Raw genomic sequence first — 18,872 nt, 5'->3', positions numbered from 1 at the left:
CCACAGAACATATAGTGTGGACTTTGGCAGAGGAATGAAGTGGGGTCTTTCTTCAGGATATTGAATTACTGTGCTGCATTTTATAAATCTCAGGCAATTTATTTATCAAGTAGTTATTTGGTTAAGTTGACTATAGACCTCTTTCCACAAACTTTAGAAACCAGAACATTCAGACAGGACTTTCTCACTAGTCTAATGTAACATTATTGAGTCATGGATTCATCCCTGGGGCATGTGACAATTTTAATTCCATAGGGTAATTTTTTGGTAAGCGAAGTTATAATGTACTTGAAAATATTCCAGCTGCTTCACTTTTTTTTCTGCTGCTGTCTTTTTCTTAGGGTATGTATATTAAATCAACATATGATGGCCTCCATGTAATTACTGGAACTACAGAAAATGTAAGTATTATAGCATTTCAAGTTTTGGTATGTGCTTTTCCCTTTTATTGTTTAACAACTTACATATCTCACATATCTGAGATTGACTTTTGAGTAACATGAGCACATTAAGAGAGAAAACTAACAAGATAACACTGAGTTAGTAAGTGCTGGTTTCAGGAAAATTTCAGTCATTTTATTTAGTTTAGAATAACTGTTTACTAAAAGTGAATCTGATGGTTTCTGTTCACAGCCAAAGATTTGTCTTTGTTAAGTATTTTCTGGTTCATGACAAGTTACTGTGACATTCAAAAGAATCCACTTCCATCTGTCACATATTTTGCTTATTTTAAGGAACTTAACTCATGCAAGAAAGGAACATCAGGTAGGGCCGACTTTTGAATACGGGCAATAGAATTCAGCTTCATTCCTTGGAGGGCAGCAGGATACAGTTCAGTGGTTCTCAAAGTACGATCAGCTCCTCTTGGGAACTTGTTAGAAATGCAAATTATTGGGCCCCACTCAGACCCATTGAATCAGAAACTCTGGGGCCCAGCCTCTGTTTCTGAACAAGAGATTCTGTTTTAACAGATGGTTCCAAGGCCTGCTCACATCTGAGAAGGACTGAAAAGCAGTGGGCCAGAAATCCCCAGGCCTAGTCCTGCAACCACTTCTGCTTCTTAATGACAGTGTAACTTTTGGCAAGTCACTTACCCTCTCATCGTTTCAGTTTCCTCAACTCTAAATGGGGAATAGTATTTGCTTTACATACCTCACTAGGTTGTTATGGAAAATCCAGTAAGCTAATAAATGTGAAAGATTGTGCTATAAAGAGCTACGGAAATGTGAAGTGATCGTGTTGGGCATAAACATGATCAAGATAATTGATTTGAAAAGCATAATAAACCAGTATTCCTGCATTTGATTGTCCCAGATTTCCATTCTACTGTTCTATAAGCAGGTGCCAAGCTTTAAGTTGATAGTTTTGTCTTTTAGAGATTCCGACAAATTGCACGTTTGTGCTGTGTTCCTTAAAAGAAGAATGCAGTGAAATTAGTTTAATCTGAAGCTATTATTGTTCTCAACATTTTACTGGAATTTTCTTTTAAAAATCAACATTCTATTCATCTAATTCACTTGTTATTTTAATCATTTATTAACTGTTTTTCACGTACATCTCTTGGTTTCTTGTGAAGGTAAAACATAACATGACATACATCAGTTGAATTCCTGTAGTGACTTCACAATTTGGCACTAAATATGAGAGTTATACAGTAAATTAATATTTTCTTTTATAAAGATCAGCACAAAGCTGGTTCCTGAGGCAGAGCTTAAAGATGTCCCAAGTGTCCAGCTTTTCCAAAACGCTGTACCACTCCATCATCTCTAACATCAACTACTCCCTCTCCCCTGCGTACTCTCTCTGGTCTTCGGATTTCCTAATTCGCTGCAACTTCTCATAGAACTCACAAACCATACTTACAGTTAGGTGGTTTATTAGGGAAGTAACAGGGTACAACTTGGGCTCAGGAATGACTCAGGAGTAACAGGAACAACCCAGGATACAGTTCTTGATCAAGACAGCTTTTTCTCACCCTCTGTTGCTGGGCCTGACTGGTGGCCTTCTCAGGCAAATGTTACAGCTCTTAGCTCCGTGGGTTGGCAAGCCCCACTGCAGCCGTCTCTGGCTGGTCTCCTGGTTCCTGCTGTCTCTTGCTGCTGTCACTCTTGCTACTGCTGCACTGCCGTCTCTCCCTGTCTTCTCTGTTACAGCTCCCTCTCTCCTGGATTTCGGTGGTTCTCAGCACAGGGACCCCGGGTCCAAAAGACATGCTCCGCTCCTGTCTCTTCTTCTTGGTGGTAGTGAGGTCCCCTCTTTCCACCTCTGGGATGACATATTGTAAGCCTAGCAGGATGGCAAAACTGACCAATCCCCTTGTTAGGGTCCTGTAGATCTTATTTGCACGATCCCTCTCACACAAGTGTGTCATGCATCTTATTTGCATTATTAGCAAGCCCTCTTGGTGGGCCACAAGCACCTTATTTGCACAGTCCCACGCAATCATTTGGTAGAAGTTACAAGACCATGACAAGAAAGGCCATATAAAAGCAATTGATTGCACCGCGTATGGGACTCAAGAATATCAATTAAATGTACATTGTGAACTATTTAAAAATTTTACATGCGGTAAGGTACTGCATACTGTTGCCACTGATCATTCACATTTATTTGTACATTCGTTTATCATTCATTTGTTCATTCTACAAACTTCATTTTCATGTCTGCAATGCTCCAGGCATGGGGCTACATATTGGAAGAATTTTTAAAATAAACTAGCTTGCTGCCCCAAAGGAATGGACAGCAAGTCGAGGTTTGTCTGTGTATAGTTGCATAGACAAAGGAAAGAATACTAAATGCTACCAAGTGAAATCAGAAAGAATCACAGAAATGATTTTGAACTATATCTTGAAGAATTGATAGGAATGTTCTTCTCTATATTGCATGGGATCTGTAAAAAAAAAAGTTAAGCACTATGCCTTACTCATATTAATTATTTAGTAATATTTCATAAATGGATGCGTGATCAAAAGAGAGATGGATTCTTTGAGTACTGTATTTTTACACAAATAAGGCACGCCTCCTACGTTTGTTTGCCAGCCAGGCTCCCCTCCCCACCCACCCCCGGTAAGGTATTTTCGTAAGCACCGCTGTGCCAATTTTTTTTTTTACATGTTGCCATTAAAAAAAAAAGGGAGCCCTGATAGCCGAGTGGTTAAGAGCTCAGCTGCTAACCCAAAAGTTCAGCAGTTCAAATCCACCAGCCGCTCCTTGGAAACCCTATGGAGCAGTTCTAGTCTGTCCTATAGAATTGCTGTGGGTTGGAACCAACTTGATGGCACCGAACTACAACAACATTAAAAAATTAGCATAGCACACCTTAAAAAATAGCTTGCAGGGGAAGGGCTCAGTTGGCAAACAGATGTAGAAGGCACACATGATTTATGTAAAAATATGATAGTTCAGACATGAATTGTATATTATAGTTCCTCATTTAATTTTGCTTTTCTTGGTCCCCTCAGTCATTTATAATTAGGAGATACGCTGAGTCCTAGTAAAGCTGCTCACTAAACCGGGCAAGTTATTTTGCTGTCCTGTGCCTTAGTTTTCTCCTATATGAAATAAGAAGTTTAGACAAAATGGTGTCTAGAATCCTCTTTTAACACTGAAAGTCTATAACTTATATGACTTGGTTCCTTTTTTACTTACCTGTGCAAAGAGTTATTTAAATTTCCTTTAATTTTATGTACCAGATATTTTCTGTCATGACTAAAGCCATTTGCTTGACTCTGTTCTTCTCTACTTTCCTTTGAAATGATCAGGTATGAGCCAGATACCACAGGTACAGACTGTACAGTAATGGCTCTATTAAAGTAATGGCTTACAGGCTTTTCAGGGTTGTTAATAGTATTCCCACCTCCTAAAGTTACTGTGGAATAAATACATTTGTTTTCTGTTATTCTCAGGGCTGGGTTCACATACTAGATGAACCTAGCCACTTAATAGTATATTTGTTATTTCAAGACTTCTGTATTTTTTAAATAATTGGAAATTGGAAATGAACCATAATAGAGGAACTAGAAATCACTTTTTAAAGCAAATTGTATACCAGGTTTTCAAAAACATCATTTTAGTTTACACATACATCACTTCTTTCACTTTTCATAGATGCCAGTGAACAATATCACCAGCACTTGAATTTGGTAGATATGTAAATACACACATACTTAAATATATTTTTTCCTAAAACCACATATTCTGTATATTCAGGTCTATAAGCATGTTGTTATTAAAGTGTGTAATAATGCATATAATCAATATCAGTAGTCACTAGAGGAAAAATAAAGAATTGTATTTTAATTCATTATCCACACCCACAATATTATAAAATTTCTGTCTTGTCTCATTTTAGCTTCCTAAAGATTCTTAAAACTTATCAACATTAGTTTACCAAAGTTGTTTTATTGTCTGTTTTTTTTTGGTTTGTTTTTATTCTGTTATGGGAGTAAAGAAAAAAGTGATAGAATTGTTCCATCTTATAGAAGTGTTGGCACTTTCATCATTTTGTGTGGTTTTCTTTGCCAGTGTATTATTCTATGTGAAACACAGAAATCACATGCTCTTATAATTAGAAGGTTAGAGAGAGAATATCATATAATGCAGCTTTGAGCTAACTTCTGTCCCATGTTTTATTTTGCTTTTCTGGATTGTTCAGAATCAATGTTACTAATGATGAAATAAGTTACCAACTTCATTATCAGTCTTCAAAGCTTTGATGCTGATCATATATGCATGTACTTGAAAATCTTGACTTGCTGAAGTTATGTGAATTGTTCACTTTGAATAGAAAGGATCAGAGTATACAAAAGATAATGTTTTGAGACATATTTTTGAAGCAGTTGCCCAATAGAGCCTAGCAGGGTGACCTGTGTAAATTTTGCAAAAGTTGATACCAATTATCATTTTCTGTTTTATGCTCTCAGAAATCTGTTGTTCTTTTGTAACGTAAATATCTGTATATTGTTTTGCATCTCTGTTTCCTGTCATTAGTTATACATAGAATGCAAATGGTATATTAAATACTAATAGCCATTTTTATTAGTTTAATTCCTTGAAGATTATAATTAAAAACTTGATCTAATTTAAGGAGATTAGCTTACTGTGGTGTTGCCAAAGAGAGGAAATGCCTGATAAAAATTTTGTCCTTTATCATTTCTTTTATATTAAATGCAGTCACCTGCAGATCGCTGCAAGAAAATCCATGCTGGCGATGAAGTGATTCAAGTTAATCATCAGACTGTGGTATGTATAATTACCTTAAGAGTCAGTGGGAGGAACTAATTCAAAGATTTACTACAGCTCGAAAAAATACGAATGAAATGAAGTACCTGGTGGTGTACAAGATAATTGAATAGCCTCCTTGAAAAAATCACTGAATAACTACTCTTCTTCATTATTTGATGAATATGAGGAAATATTGGTGGTTGAGGTCAAATATGCATTTCTGTGTGAACAGGTGCAGGATAACATCCCATGAACTGGGATAGTAATTTTGTAATAGAAATGAAAGCGGTGATACATATAAATTTGATCTTTTCTTGATGTAACTTTTAAGTTTAATTTTAAAAATTACTTGGATTACCTAGTAAATACGTTTTATAACAGCTTGTATCCCTTTATATATTTTAATATTGATTTGTTCATTAAAACGTCTGGTAGATTTTTTTTTTTACTTTAAGTGTAGATTTCTTTAAAAAATTTTAACTTTAATAGCTGCATGGCTCTTCATTGCCTAAAAGAGGATTACAGCTTTAATTTTAATACTATTGCACTTAACTAAATAAATTCATAAAATTTTCTCACCTATGAACTTCATGAATTCCTTTCTATAACTAAGAATGACAGTGGCATTCTGTGACTATGGTAGATTTTCAAGGACTCTTAATTGTTGATTTAGAAAATGAACATTGAATGATTTTCGTTTCGGACTATTTTCTATGCCTCAGTTTATCCACTTTGCTCCCCTCTCTCTGCCAAAATAATGTGTATTGTCTTTAAAAAAGAGTTAAAAAATCAGATTATTAATACAATAATCCTTACTTGAGATTTTTATTATAAATATTCTACTTATTGCTCATTAACTCTTCAGAGTATAGCATTATCTCCCAGTATACCTTTTAACTAAATTCACTTTTGCATGTCCTCGTGATAGAAGAAGCTTAAAAAGAAAAGCTGTATTTTGTAGGTAAGAAGACTCGTGTGGAAAGGCTGATCTTTCTCAGTGATTCTGATCTTATGGCAAAACGGCCATTTTAATTTTGGCTTCAAATAAACTAAAAAGTTTGCGATACTTTGGAAAGGCTTCTCAACACTGACAATTAAAGTCATGATGCTTCTTCAGTGATTTCATTATCTAAATGTAGGAAAAGTTAATAAAAGTTTAAAAATGTAAATTTGTGAGTGTAAGGTTGGCATTGAATAATACCGAATATTGTTAATAGACAAAGCCTTTCCATACTCTGACAATTTTGTTGACTAGCAGTTGTCCTGACTGAAGTTTCTTGCCCCGTAGGATGAGGATTTGGTCTGTGGGATAAAGCAGCTGCTTCAGTAGACTGGCAGCTTTTCCCTCTTCTAATGCTCCATTTCTGAAATGTGACCTTAACAAATATGACATCTGGTGGATAGTTCCTGCATGGGTTTCCAGTTGGTTGATTCTAAGAGGATAGAAAATAGTCTCTAACGGGGAAAAGAAAAACTTAAACAATACTCTTTGTAGAGCAGATTCTGATGTTTATCAAATTGATATGAAAGTCTTTAAAAGTTTACAAGTAGACTAATAAGTTTACAAATAAACAAGTAAACTAATATGGATTGGTGATATTTAAATATAATGAGAGTGTGTATATACATTCTTGCGTAACAGGAATATTCTAAAGTATTGAGCACTACACAAAATGATAGTTGGGGAAACCTGGTTCCAGTTTTTGCTCTGAAATTGACTTATGGTTCTCAGTGAGTCATGGTAACGATGATCATGGTAACTATTTGAGCATCGGTTTACCTTTTTATAATAATAATAACCACAGCCAATCTTTATTGAGTTCTTATGGTATGTCAAGTACCACATTATGTATTTGATTTCATTTACTGCTTACAATAATCCTGCAAAGTAGGTATATGTGGAAATTGAGGGTCAGAATGATTATTTAACTTCAACAACTCAAGGCTGTTTGAATCCAAGGCCCATGCTCTTACTTCAATTTTATTATATTCCTTCCCCTAACTAAAATTATAAACTTATCGAACAAAAGGGGAAGAATTCTAACAAGCATGTAAATAAACCTCAGTATTCAGTGAGAGATTAAGTGAGGCTAAAGGTAAGAGAAGAGGAAAGAAAGTGAGAATTTATGTAATTGGGGTAGTGAGTCAGCTGAACTGAAATTAGAAGTGGGGTTGAAATTTAACTTTACCGCTACTTCTTCTGGTCCTTTTCCTCATATAAATAGGTATATAAAGCCTCTATCACAATGTGGGGCACATGTTAGAAACTCAAAAAAAAAAAAAAATTAACTCTCCTAACTTCCTCTTGGAAGTCCTGGTGACATAGTTTAAGTGCTACGGCTGCCAACCAAAGGATTGGCAGTTCAAATCCACCAGGTGCTCCTTGGAAACTCTGTGGGGCAGTTCTACTCTGTCCTATAGGGTCGCTATGAGTCAGAATCGACTCGACGGCACTGGGTTCGGTTTGGTTTGGTACCTTCCTCTTACCTGTTAGAGCAGCTGGGCCAAGTGGAGTCCACTTTCTTGACAGGCAGCTACGAAACCAAACCTACTGCTGTCCAGTCAATTCCGACTCACAGCGCCCCTGTAGGACAGAGTAGAACTGCCCCATAGGGTTTCCCAGGCCGTTTTTTTTTAATCTTTATGGAAGCAGACTGCCACAGCTTTCTCCCTCAGAGTGGCTGGTGGGTTCAAACAGCCAACCTTTTGGTTAGCAGCCGAACACTTTAACCACTGTGCCACCAGGGCTCCTTAGGCAGCTACTAGAGCCTACAAGCTGATTTTTTATTATAATACAGATATTCTCTGACAGAGAAATATGTTGAATTCCATGAAAGTAGCTTTGCTTAATAATGTCATCAATTACCAGATTTTTTCATTTGTGTTCAAGTAAGAGGTACATTTTGCAAAAATGGTGTGTTTCATTAAATGCAACCTACTTTGCCCTCTTTTTCTTGCTCTTGCCTGCATTTTGGTCTTTACAATGCTTTAAACTTCTTACTAGACAATATACAGAGGTGGTGAAATGCAAATTATCTTAGATTTGTTTCTATGAAAGGTTTGCTAGGTAGATAAATTAGTTGAAACAAATATAAATGATTTGTAGTATGCAGTTACCCCTTCTTTCCTTGCCTTCATTACCATGGACATTTGGGGGCTGATCATGATGTAATAGTGTTACATTAAAATATGGCCTAATATACTTGAAATATATATTTAATATTCTCTAATCCATTAATTAAATGACCATGATGGTGAGATGTCACCAATATTATTAAATATCAATTTAGAGTCAATAATGAGAAAAGCAATGTTAAATCTTATTACTAATTTAGATATTAGGCCAGTTTGTATTTTTCTGTAATTGTAAAATTTCCTACTGCTTAAGTATACCTTTTATAGGTAACTGTGTAATATAAAATCTGATCATTTTTCTTACTTTAAAATACATATAAAAATGATTTGAAGTTTTCCCCTAAGTATCTGAGAAAGTTGAATGAATCACAGGTGAACTCAAGTACTTTTTTTTTTTAATTGCTAGTATGGTTTATCTTCGAGATGTCCAATTAGATGTGTATGTTTCCAGTTTTCTTTTTTTAATATTTTTTTCTTTAAAATGAAACTAGAAGTTTTATTTCCTTTTTCATGTTGCTATATTTTTTTTATTATAAGTGGCTTTTAACCTTTTCAAATCAACATACTTCGGTGGCTGAGAATCTCTGGCTGCCAGGTAGGAAGAAGAAAAAATCCTGAACATCCAAGCAAAGCAGACTGAGTCATGTTGCATGTCTTCCCTACCACTGAAGATCCAACTCCTCAAAGGCTGCTGGAATCTCCCAAGATTTTTGCCACTTCATCTGCCACTACATCCCTCTCTCTGGGAGATACCTCGGCATAGTCTGAACCAGCAACTCTTCCCTCATGATGCACTTTTAACACTTTTTTTGGATGCTGAGATTATTTATAGTTATCAAAACTATTTGGGCATATTCCTAATGAATCTGTTAATTTTCATGTTAATACTGTTTTTGGTGTGTAAGTGTTTTAAAGGTTCTATTTTTTATCCATACTAAAAGCAGATACTTTCTTCTTAGGAATGTCAGTTGAAAAGAGTGGCATATATGAAGGTTGAATCTAGCATTCTGAAAAATTTCCTTTTATTTTGTGTAAATAGAAAACATACTATTATTTTGAAAGATCTTCTGAAACCTGGTGACTACATGATGGCAAGAAATGGCTCAATAGATGCAGCTATAAAGGCTGCTAAAATGGAAAATAACCAGGTTTGGATAGTCAAGAAGAAGATAGACTGCAACAAGTGGTCAGGATGTTGGACACTGATTAGCGAAAGGTGGAAAATGAGTACTGTAACCTAGTGGTTTTTATTACCCCCAAAATGTTAAACAGCATTGAGCAAGACTAGCAGAGGGGGTGGGGGTAGGCAAGGGAACAGATTGTAGAACTATCGAGTCATCTGGAAACTTCATACAATTTTCAAAAGTGTCTCCCTTATTCTCACTGTAATCACTCCTTTTTGGCTCTGTTCTCACCCTCTTGTTCCCTCAACCCCAGAACAGGAGAATATTGTTAAAAAAAAAAAAAACCCAACACAATCAGAATGGATGCGGAGAGTGATGATCCATTAAAGTTCATTTTTTTTCCCTTCCCTCTTACCCTACCACCCCTTCCCTGGACAGAAGCAGCAATGAATGAGTAACTTCAGTACCTCATTGAGTGGAATCAATACCATTATATTGTCTGAAAACAGCGATGTTTTTTTTCCTCTCTCTCTTATTTACTTGTTGTCTTTATTTCTTAGTTTTTCTTCTAATTGTATTTTCTTTTGCTTTCCTTTAACATTAACATCTCTTCTCACTTGACTATTTCTCCTCCATTCTTCAGTGTCAGCTTTCTTTTTTCTAGTCTATTTTCTTCTCTGTTCTCAAAGGAGAAACTATTTCTCTTACAAATTTCCTTATACCCCAAATTTTAAAAACTGAGACCTCAAATGGCAGTATTTCTGATGTATCCCATATCTTATTTCTCTAAATACAAGATGTTACGTGGAGTGTGGGGATTAAATATGTTGGCATGGTGTTTAACATATTGCTTAATAAATGATTAATACCCTAAAATAAGTATGTTAGCAGTCCGAGAAATTGGTGTCCTAAAAGAGAGTGAATTGTTCTCTTTTAGAAAGGAAAAAATGACTGAAGAGGCATTTACCAAAAATCGAAGGAAACCGCATCAGATTTCAGTTACTCATAGTAATATTTTATTTCAGATTTCACCTTATATAGTGGGTAGTTTATGCGATGATCATGGATTTTTTTTTTTACATTGAAAGTTTTAGATTTTTTAAGAATGTGTGGAAACTGGTTTTGTAGAGCCACGTACTGATATAGATTACTTTTTTTTGCTAGAGGAATCAATTCATTATTTTATCATCATCTGATACAATATTTCATGATTTTTCTCTATAATTCTAAAATTTTTTATCTTAAGACTTTATATAAAGGACATAAATTGTATGATGCCTTCATATGTTAATTTCCTGTTAACTGATTTATTTTCTTTGCAGATCTCTGCATCCTGATTTCTTTCTTTGTTATTTATGCTAATTATTTACTAATCTCATCTGAAAATGTGTAATTGCTTTTTAAAATGGTTACTCTAATTTATTTTTATTATTACAATATAACTTTCAGTGTCAACATACAATTAATATGATGTAGTTATTTTACATTGAATTAAAAGGTTTCCTTATGAGTAATTATTTTGTACATTTATAATGTATCTGCTGACTAAATTCTTATGTACTCCTGCTTATTAAGTGTGCAGCTCATTTCAAAAATCTGTGACAAGAACTTAAACCCTTTTTCCATCCGATATCAAAAGAGAAAGTCTGCCAGTCACAATTGCCTCATCCACTTCCGTCAGTAGTAGGGATGGGCAATTAGTAGATAACATTTAACTGCCCGGTGAGGGTAAAAAATTATTACCTGAAGGGGTAGCACATTGGAGCACCATAGAGGAAGAAATTCAGGAGATAAGGACAATAATCTTAAGTTCCTTTTAGGTTCTTTGGCCCTAAGATTCAAATACAGGGTTCATCCACTACATGGACATTCTCAGCATGTTGGCTGAAGTTTTAGGTAATGTAGCTACTGACTGCTTTTACATTTCCTCTCACACTGTCGCTTCTACATCTTATTACCTTAATACTGGGCAATAAAGGATTTATTTTAATTGGGAAAATTGGCAGGTAGAGTTCACTATGGCCCTATTTAGAGCTGACATTGAGTTTTCTTTTTTGTCTGTGTTGCTGGAATTCTGGTAAAATGATTTCTGAAGATAACAACTATAGTGAAAGTATTTGTAGCCATTATGGAAGTTCTTAAAAATTTTTTTATTAATAAAAATTGAGAATGCTGTTATTTAGCTATATATATATAATCTTGATTTTGTGTTCTGATAAATATAGATACCTGTTGCAACATTTGCTAGTATTTTTTCAAATCAGTTTATCTATGTTAAATGTCTATTAGTAAAAGGCATTTTAAAAATTATTCATACCAATGTTGTAGATTTCAAGCATGTCACTTTTGAACACAGGGCCTTTGGTTGGCTTTAATTTTTTTTTTTCGTTGGGGCTCCCAACTTAAATTTAAGCCTGATTTTTTTCATAAGTATAGACATGTTTTCTTTTATTCTTTTTCAGAATTCCTTTAAATAGGAACTTTAGATTTTTAGATAAAGACTCTTTGTATCATTCCTTAGCTTTGGTGATGGTGAGACTTTTTTTTTTTTAATAAACCTATTTCCAGTGTCTTTGCAAAAAGAACAGAAATGAAATATAGGAAGGAGCAGTTGAATTTAATAACTTCCAAATATATACAAACATAAAATTGTTTTTAAATTTTAACCTATATGAGTATCTTTATGAAAATCTTAGTTATAAACCTGTATTATTTTGGTTTAAAAAAATGGTACTGCTTTTTGGCGAATGAGGTTCTGTGATATGATCAAAAATTCACCCCCACAGCTTTGCCTTTCACTATGACTAATTGTCTTCCTCCTCCATCTCTTCCTAATAGAGGCTTTCAGACTCAGTCAATTTTATGTTTTTGAGAAGTCAAAGGACATCATGAGTGTTGATGAACTAAAAATAAAATTGGCTTTAATTTAGTTTTCTACAGCATGTATGAACGTAACCATGAAGCCCCCAAAATAAAACTTTGGCCTTCAGAGATCCCAACACGTACCAAATACATACTGAAATGGAAGAAGGGAAAGAGCTGTATGTTCAGGATCCTAAACTGGACCCATACTATTTTAATCAACTTGCCACAGAAGCAGAGACACCAGCAATACAAAGCCTACAGTTAATACAAGTGATAGGTTACAGGAGATAGTACAAGTAACTGCATATGGGAAGTTACCATCTTTGGTGAAAACTATGTGTGTGATTCAGAAAACTTAAAGGAAAAATTATGATTATTATTTTGTTCCTCCCCTGAGCTTCCTCATGAGCCAGTCAGGGAATTCTGAGTTAGCCCTCAGAACTTCTTGGTTATGGGGGAAAAGACTCCAGGAAGATGGTGTGTAATAAGTGAATAAAAAAAGTACTAGCTTCTTGTAGTACTCAAGTTGGCTCTCTTTTCTTGGACTCCTTGTCCATCTTTAGCGGTGAGAAATAATGTTCTCTGTTAGTACTTTCTCTTGATATGCATTATACATTATATAAACACGCTAATTATTTAGGACTGTCAAAAGCATGTGAAAATATTATTTAAACAGATATATGCAAATTAAAATTGTGAGCAGCTCAACATGATAGTTTTAGGGTAAAATTAAGCCACACTAAAAACAAATACCTTGGTGTATTCTTCTTTCACTGGATAAGTTCCTTTTAAAGTTAAGTATGTGAGATGAAGAGTGGCTTGATGATTAAGTGAATACAATTGTGGGTTTTTTTTTTCCCTTATGAAAATAAAATCTTTAATTCCCATATTCTTTTCAAATGATCGTTTCTTTCATCTTCTCCCAAGACTATCTCTTTTAATCATGTTTGTAAAAATATCAATACTAAGGTTTATTTAAAATAGATAAACCATGGGATGTTTCTGAACACTCTATTTTATGCTGGGATTTAAAATCACTTTTGCATATAGTTTCTTAACAGGATTTGTATTCTTTAGCGTATTATCTTTTTTATTTGAACTATGAGTAATTATTTCTATTCAGTGAATTAATGATTGTGGAAGAACAAAATTAGGATATCTCCAAATGTACTAGAGTTTAGTAGTCTTGTTCATTAGTAGTTTATGAAAAAAATAAATTTAGGTGAAGATGCTCAAGATTTAGTAATTCTAGGATCTTGAAAGATATTGTATATCAAAATTAATTACTTTTAAAGTGTTTATAACTATGATTTTCCTCATCTCTTGTTTTGCTAAAGAGATGATCATTGGTATAAAACATTGAATTATTAGATACTTTAACTTTTTAGTAAGTAATGCAAAGGAACGGAATACTATATCTTAGGACCAGAATTTGGCAAAGACAGAAGTGTCATTAGCCACAGCTTGATGGGTTGTGTATTAAGTCTCTTCGGTGCTTTTAAAAAGAGCAGGAAGACATTTGGATATAAAGTGACTCATATCATCAGACATTCATATACGCATATTTCAAGTCTCTTTGAAATTTCATTTGTGAAGAGATATCGTTTATAGATTTCAACCTGTGAGGTAGAGCATGTGTATACACAGGAGCGCTGATAATCTGGTAATAATTTAAAGTACTCTAAGAAATGTCCTGTCTTCCTACATGTGGGTATGGAGATGTTGTTTTGTAACTATGAAGTAAGTAAAGATGATCTGGGTTGATAAATTTAAATTCTTTCCTTTATGCTTATTTGTAACTGGCTGCTTGAGGCCACAGAGTAGAGATTGTCTTTTCATGTGTTGGTCGAATAATTCATCAGTTATTGTTTGGAAAACAGGTAGGCTAGGGCAAGTCCAAAAGGGATCAGAGACTTCTTCCCTCTATATTCCAAGAGGAAAGGAAGCCTCTCTTCAGCACCAACCCCAAAGGCTCTTGTGCACCTAATCCAGGCTACCAATTGTCCAGGACCTGCCCACTTATGTTGCATTTCGCCCGGGAACACCTGCTGTCTGCTTCAGCCTGTTCAAAACAATTACAAGCTCCATCCACAAGAAATCAGACCTTCTGGCTTTTAACACTTGGGATACCTTAATAGAGTTCTGGGGAAATTTTAATCCTGTGTGTGTTGTACATAAAATATATTTTAATCTACAAATGGAGGATTATATGTAAATTAGTAAACAATATGACTTGCTATATTGTTTGGAGATCCTGACTGCTGCTACCTTGTACAGTAATGAAGATAATATTAATAGTTCAGCATATGTGAAAACATATCTATATAGCTTATCAGACATTTTGTGCAAGATACATATGGTGGTTTTTAAGAGGTTCATTCCAGCCCTTGACTTAATATGAATGAAATATCTTGTTAAAGTATTGATAAAGAGAAACTGGAACTCTTTACAACCACTACAATATATTTTCCTGGGGGAAAAAACACATTTTAATGGTGTTTATATAATGCATGTGATAAAGTAGAATCTTTCTATGACAAATAGGAACTATATCCACTGTTATTTTCCTTGTCTTAATCACATCACTACGACTTTAGGTCTACAGTATCCAAGAGAGAAATACTAATTTTTTTGAAATGTTCATTTATGAGAAAGTTTATTTGGTAGTTTTGGGTAAAGAATGTCTATTATAGCTTTAGTAGCAGATATATTTAGAGGAAAATTTAATACTATGTCTTGGTTTTACCTACAAAACCAAACCCTCCTTTAGTGTTTCAGGGTGCTTTGTTGTCTCCAAAACATTTATTGTCTCATTTCACCATACTATCTCACACACAAAAAAACAAATTGGTCCCATTATTAACAAATATTGATTATCTACCATTTGTAAGTCACTTTATGAATTACAAATAAATAAATAAGACTCCGTTTTTATTTTTAAAACGCTTGAAATCTAGTTCTTGTGAGGATAGGTAGGGAGGAACAGGGCAAGGAAAAATGTATAACTATGATATGAGGCAGGACATGAAAAGTGCCACTAGAGAGATACAAACAGTGTGCTATGAGATTCAGCTGAGGAACATATGGTTCCAGGTGTAAGAAGAGGCTTTATGATGAATATTGCATTTAAGATAAGCCTTTATGAATAGGTAAGGTTTTATAGATGAGAGAAAACTTACAAGCAGAGGGAAGAGTGCTTTCAAGAAAAGCACAGTGTTTGAGAGAGCATATATTCACTACTCACCCAACTTTTTTAATCATCCACTTTACAAAACCTTTTCTAATCATCTGACCACAGTTTATTTCTTCCGCCTCATTATGCCTTCTCTTGTTCTGTCTTCTACCCATACTGAATTATTGAAAATTACTCAAACTAATGATGTTTTGTCTCACAGCTTTCCTCACCTCCTCAACTTTCACAGTCCCTTCACCTGTCCAACTCCTAAAGAATTCAGTTTAGATTGGAAAGGAAATCTTCCCTGAACTCTTAAGGATGGGTTAGGTGCCTCTTTGGGGGGTTCCCATTACACCCCGTGTTTACCCTATTAAGTGAGGTACTTTTCTTACTGTATTGTAAATGTTTATTCACCAGCTGGTCTCTTCCCCTGCTCATTTTGCTCTTTAATGAGGCACAAATATGTGCCTCACAATTCATCATTGTATCTGTAATACATGGAAGACACACAATTAATACTTACTGATTTATGTTATAATATCTAGTCTTTGCAACATATGAGCAAGGAGCTTATTGTCTAGTACAGTGGTTCTCAAAATGTGGTATCAGCATCACTTGAGAACTTATTAAAAATGCAAGTTCTCAGGCCCCATACTAGACCTACTGAATCAGAAACTCAGTGGGTGGGGCCCAACAGTCTATTTTAACCAATCCTTCAAGTGATTCTGATGCACGCTCAAGTTTGAGAACCATCGCATTAAAGAGAAATAGTAGGGGAAAAAAAAAGGAAGAAGAAACAAAGCTGTGCCCATATTAATGAAGGACCTATTTGAGGAATTGGTTCGTTACTTGGACCGTTAGAGAGCTGTTCAGAGATTTTGAAGGGAAAGAACAGTTTTACCCTGTAGCAGTATCTTGCACCTGGGAAAGACTAGAAACAGAAAGACCAGTTAGGACTGTGTTTTAAGTCTAGGGATCAAATACTCAAGACAGAACTAAGGCAAAGGTAATGAGTTTGGTTTTTGAAGAGTTGCATTCATTTGAGCAACCAATGGAATATTTCCGATGAAGATGCCTGCTCTCATAGTGCCTTGTACTTTAGAATCAAACGGACTTGAGTGTGACTTCTTGACACTATCTCTTTATGCTTCACTTTCTTTCACGTGTAAAATCAGTTTAAAAGCTTAGCTCATTGGGCTTTTATAAGAATGAAAATAATAAGAAGAACATAATGTAATATTCACCTAGTATGGCGACTTACAGGTGCCTGATTATTCAATAGGTGTTAGTATGGTTGAACTGAAGTGAATAGTTAAATATATATGACTAGAGTTCATGGGAGAAAGCAAGGATGCCTAGAGAGATTTCTGAATCATACGCAGAAAGTTGTTAGTACATAAAATATTAGAAAGAGGTCTAATACTTAGCCTAGAGGAAGCACCTACATTTATTTGTTGTGAGGAGGAAGAAAAGATGGAAGATAAGCAGTCAGAACTGTATTAAAACTGTGCTCCTTTACATAAGCAGATCTGTTGTCATTTATTTGTATTTTCCTACCCACTCTACAGGTTACCATTGAAATGCATTGCAGCCTATGCAAAAATATTGAAACATCTCTTTTGATGTTGAACTCACAGTTTCACAAGTCAGCCAATTCCTTGACCAGAGGTCTTTGATTATTAGAATGTTTTTCTTCATATTTATCCATAATCCATTATCTTAAAATTTTGTACCTTATTTAATTTCATTTCATATTAGTGGCTCATACTCTTATATTAGTAGCCACTAGGGCCCCTTCTTCCTTCTAGCAATGCTCCCTCTATCTCTTAGTACATAAAGACTTTAGTTGCAACCAACATAAAGAATACTACATAGGTTTTTTTTTTCTACTATTGTATCTTACATGGTTTCTAATTCAAGCCTATCATACTTAATACTTTAAATGAGCCACAATCTTAAATCAGACAATAGAAAGCTAATCTTGAAAAATGATTACCATACATTTATATTTTTTAATCTATTTTGATGTGTGTGTTGTATTACATCCAGCTTCTAATGTGGGACTGCCCAACTTTCTTGAAGTAGTAACACACATACTTACTCATTTTATCATACCATCTAATCAGGTCCTTCTATAATCTGTAGGTCATAAGGTTCTCATTAACAGTTAAAGGGAATTAAATTAATTCCAAGAATCTACTACACATCATTCTATGGCCAGACACATGTTAGGATATCACAGAGCTGGGAATCATTTTTCCTGGAGCTCTAGGGCCATTTGCCCTTGATTACCCGTTGCCATCGAGTCGATTCTGACTCATAGCGACCCTATAGGACAGAGTAGAACTGCCCCATATGGTTTCCAAGGAGCACCTGGTAGATTCAAACTGCTGAGCTTTTTGGTTAGCGGCCGTAGCTCTTAACCACTATGCCCCCAGGGTTTCCAAACAATTGTTAAGAATTATATGTAATAGAGACAGTAGAAAGTTATGAAGAAATGAGCCAAGTTTGAGAAAGGTCTAAGGAAAAAAAATAAGACATTGGTCTGGTTACTGTTAATGTGATGTAGCTAAAACCTACCAGTGTTACTGAGAAAAGATGTTATACATAGGCTGTAAATTACTCAGCCAACTTTATTCCCGTTCAAAATATTTATGTGAAACTGCCTCAACTCCTAAATTATCTACTGAAATCGCCCATTCAATCAAAAATACTTGTGGAACAAAGAGGGAGGAGGCTTTTTTCTCACTTTTATTATTGTACCATTTAAATCAAGTGAGATGTGGTAGAAGTCATCTAGTTATTTTTTTTCAAATTTAAGTTTTATCAACAAAGATAATTTTTTAGCACACCTGAGTAATAAATTTGTATTCTCTAAAAGTATAATTCATTGAGCAGATGTGATTCCTTTCTGATTCTGTACTTTTTGTGGAAATTTTCCATCCATGACAAACAGTACTGATTAGGTAATTCATAAAACACATTATTTCTTAACTGGAATATTGCTATTCATGGACTAGGTCCTATTTTATTTGTCCTTAAAATCAGCATATTTTGTGTTTTTGTTCTGGTTGTTTATAAAAGCAATTGATGCTTTTTGCCAAGAATTCAGGAAATAAAAGTATAAAGAAGAAAATTCATCACTCCCTATACCTCTCTAATGTGACCACCATTATCAGTGTTGTATATCTTGTGGTATTTTTATATTTATATACTTGTTTTTTTACAAAAATAGTATTGAATTACACTTGCTATTTTGCAACTTACTTTATTTCCATACAGCAATTTTTATACTTCTTACTAATGGATATTTAAATAACATACAAAATTTTTGGTTAGTTAAAACAATA

At 34.6% G+C, this 18,872-nt stretch overlaps 1 protein-coding gene across 7 annotated transcripts in view; it reads left to right on the top strand.

Moving 5' to 3' along the window:
• CNKSR2 (connector enhancer of kinase suppressor of Ras 2) overlaps positions 1–18,872 on the top strand; it is a 276,951-nt gene that overhangs the window by 132,823 nt on the left and 125,256 nt on the right. For all 7 annotated transcript variants that reach the window (XM_049871591.1, XM_049871590.1, XM_049871589.1 and 4 more), the window contains 2 exons: positions 342–401; positions 5,173–5,241. In XM_049871591.1, the coding sequence (XP_049727548.1) occupies positions 342–401; positions 5,173–5,241 (129 nt within the window). The remainder of the gene's footprint in view (positions 1–341; positions 402–5,172; positions 5,242–18,872) is intronic.

This window comes from Elephas maximus, chromosome X, assembly GCF_024166365.1.
Source record: "Elephas maximus indicus isolate mEleMax1 chromosome X, mEleMax1 primary haplotype, whole genome shotgun sequence".
In the NCBI taxonomy this organism is placed as follows: Eukaryota; Metazoa; Chordata; class Mammalia; order Proboscidea; family Elephantidae; genus Elephas; species Elephas maximus.
This window is presented reverse-complemented; position numbering and strand designations above follow the sequence as displayed.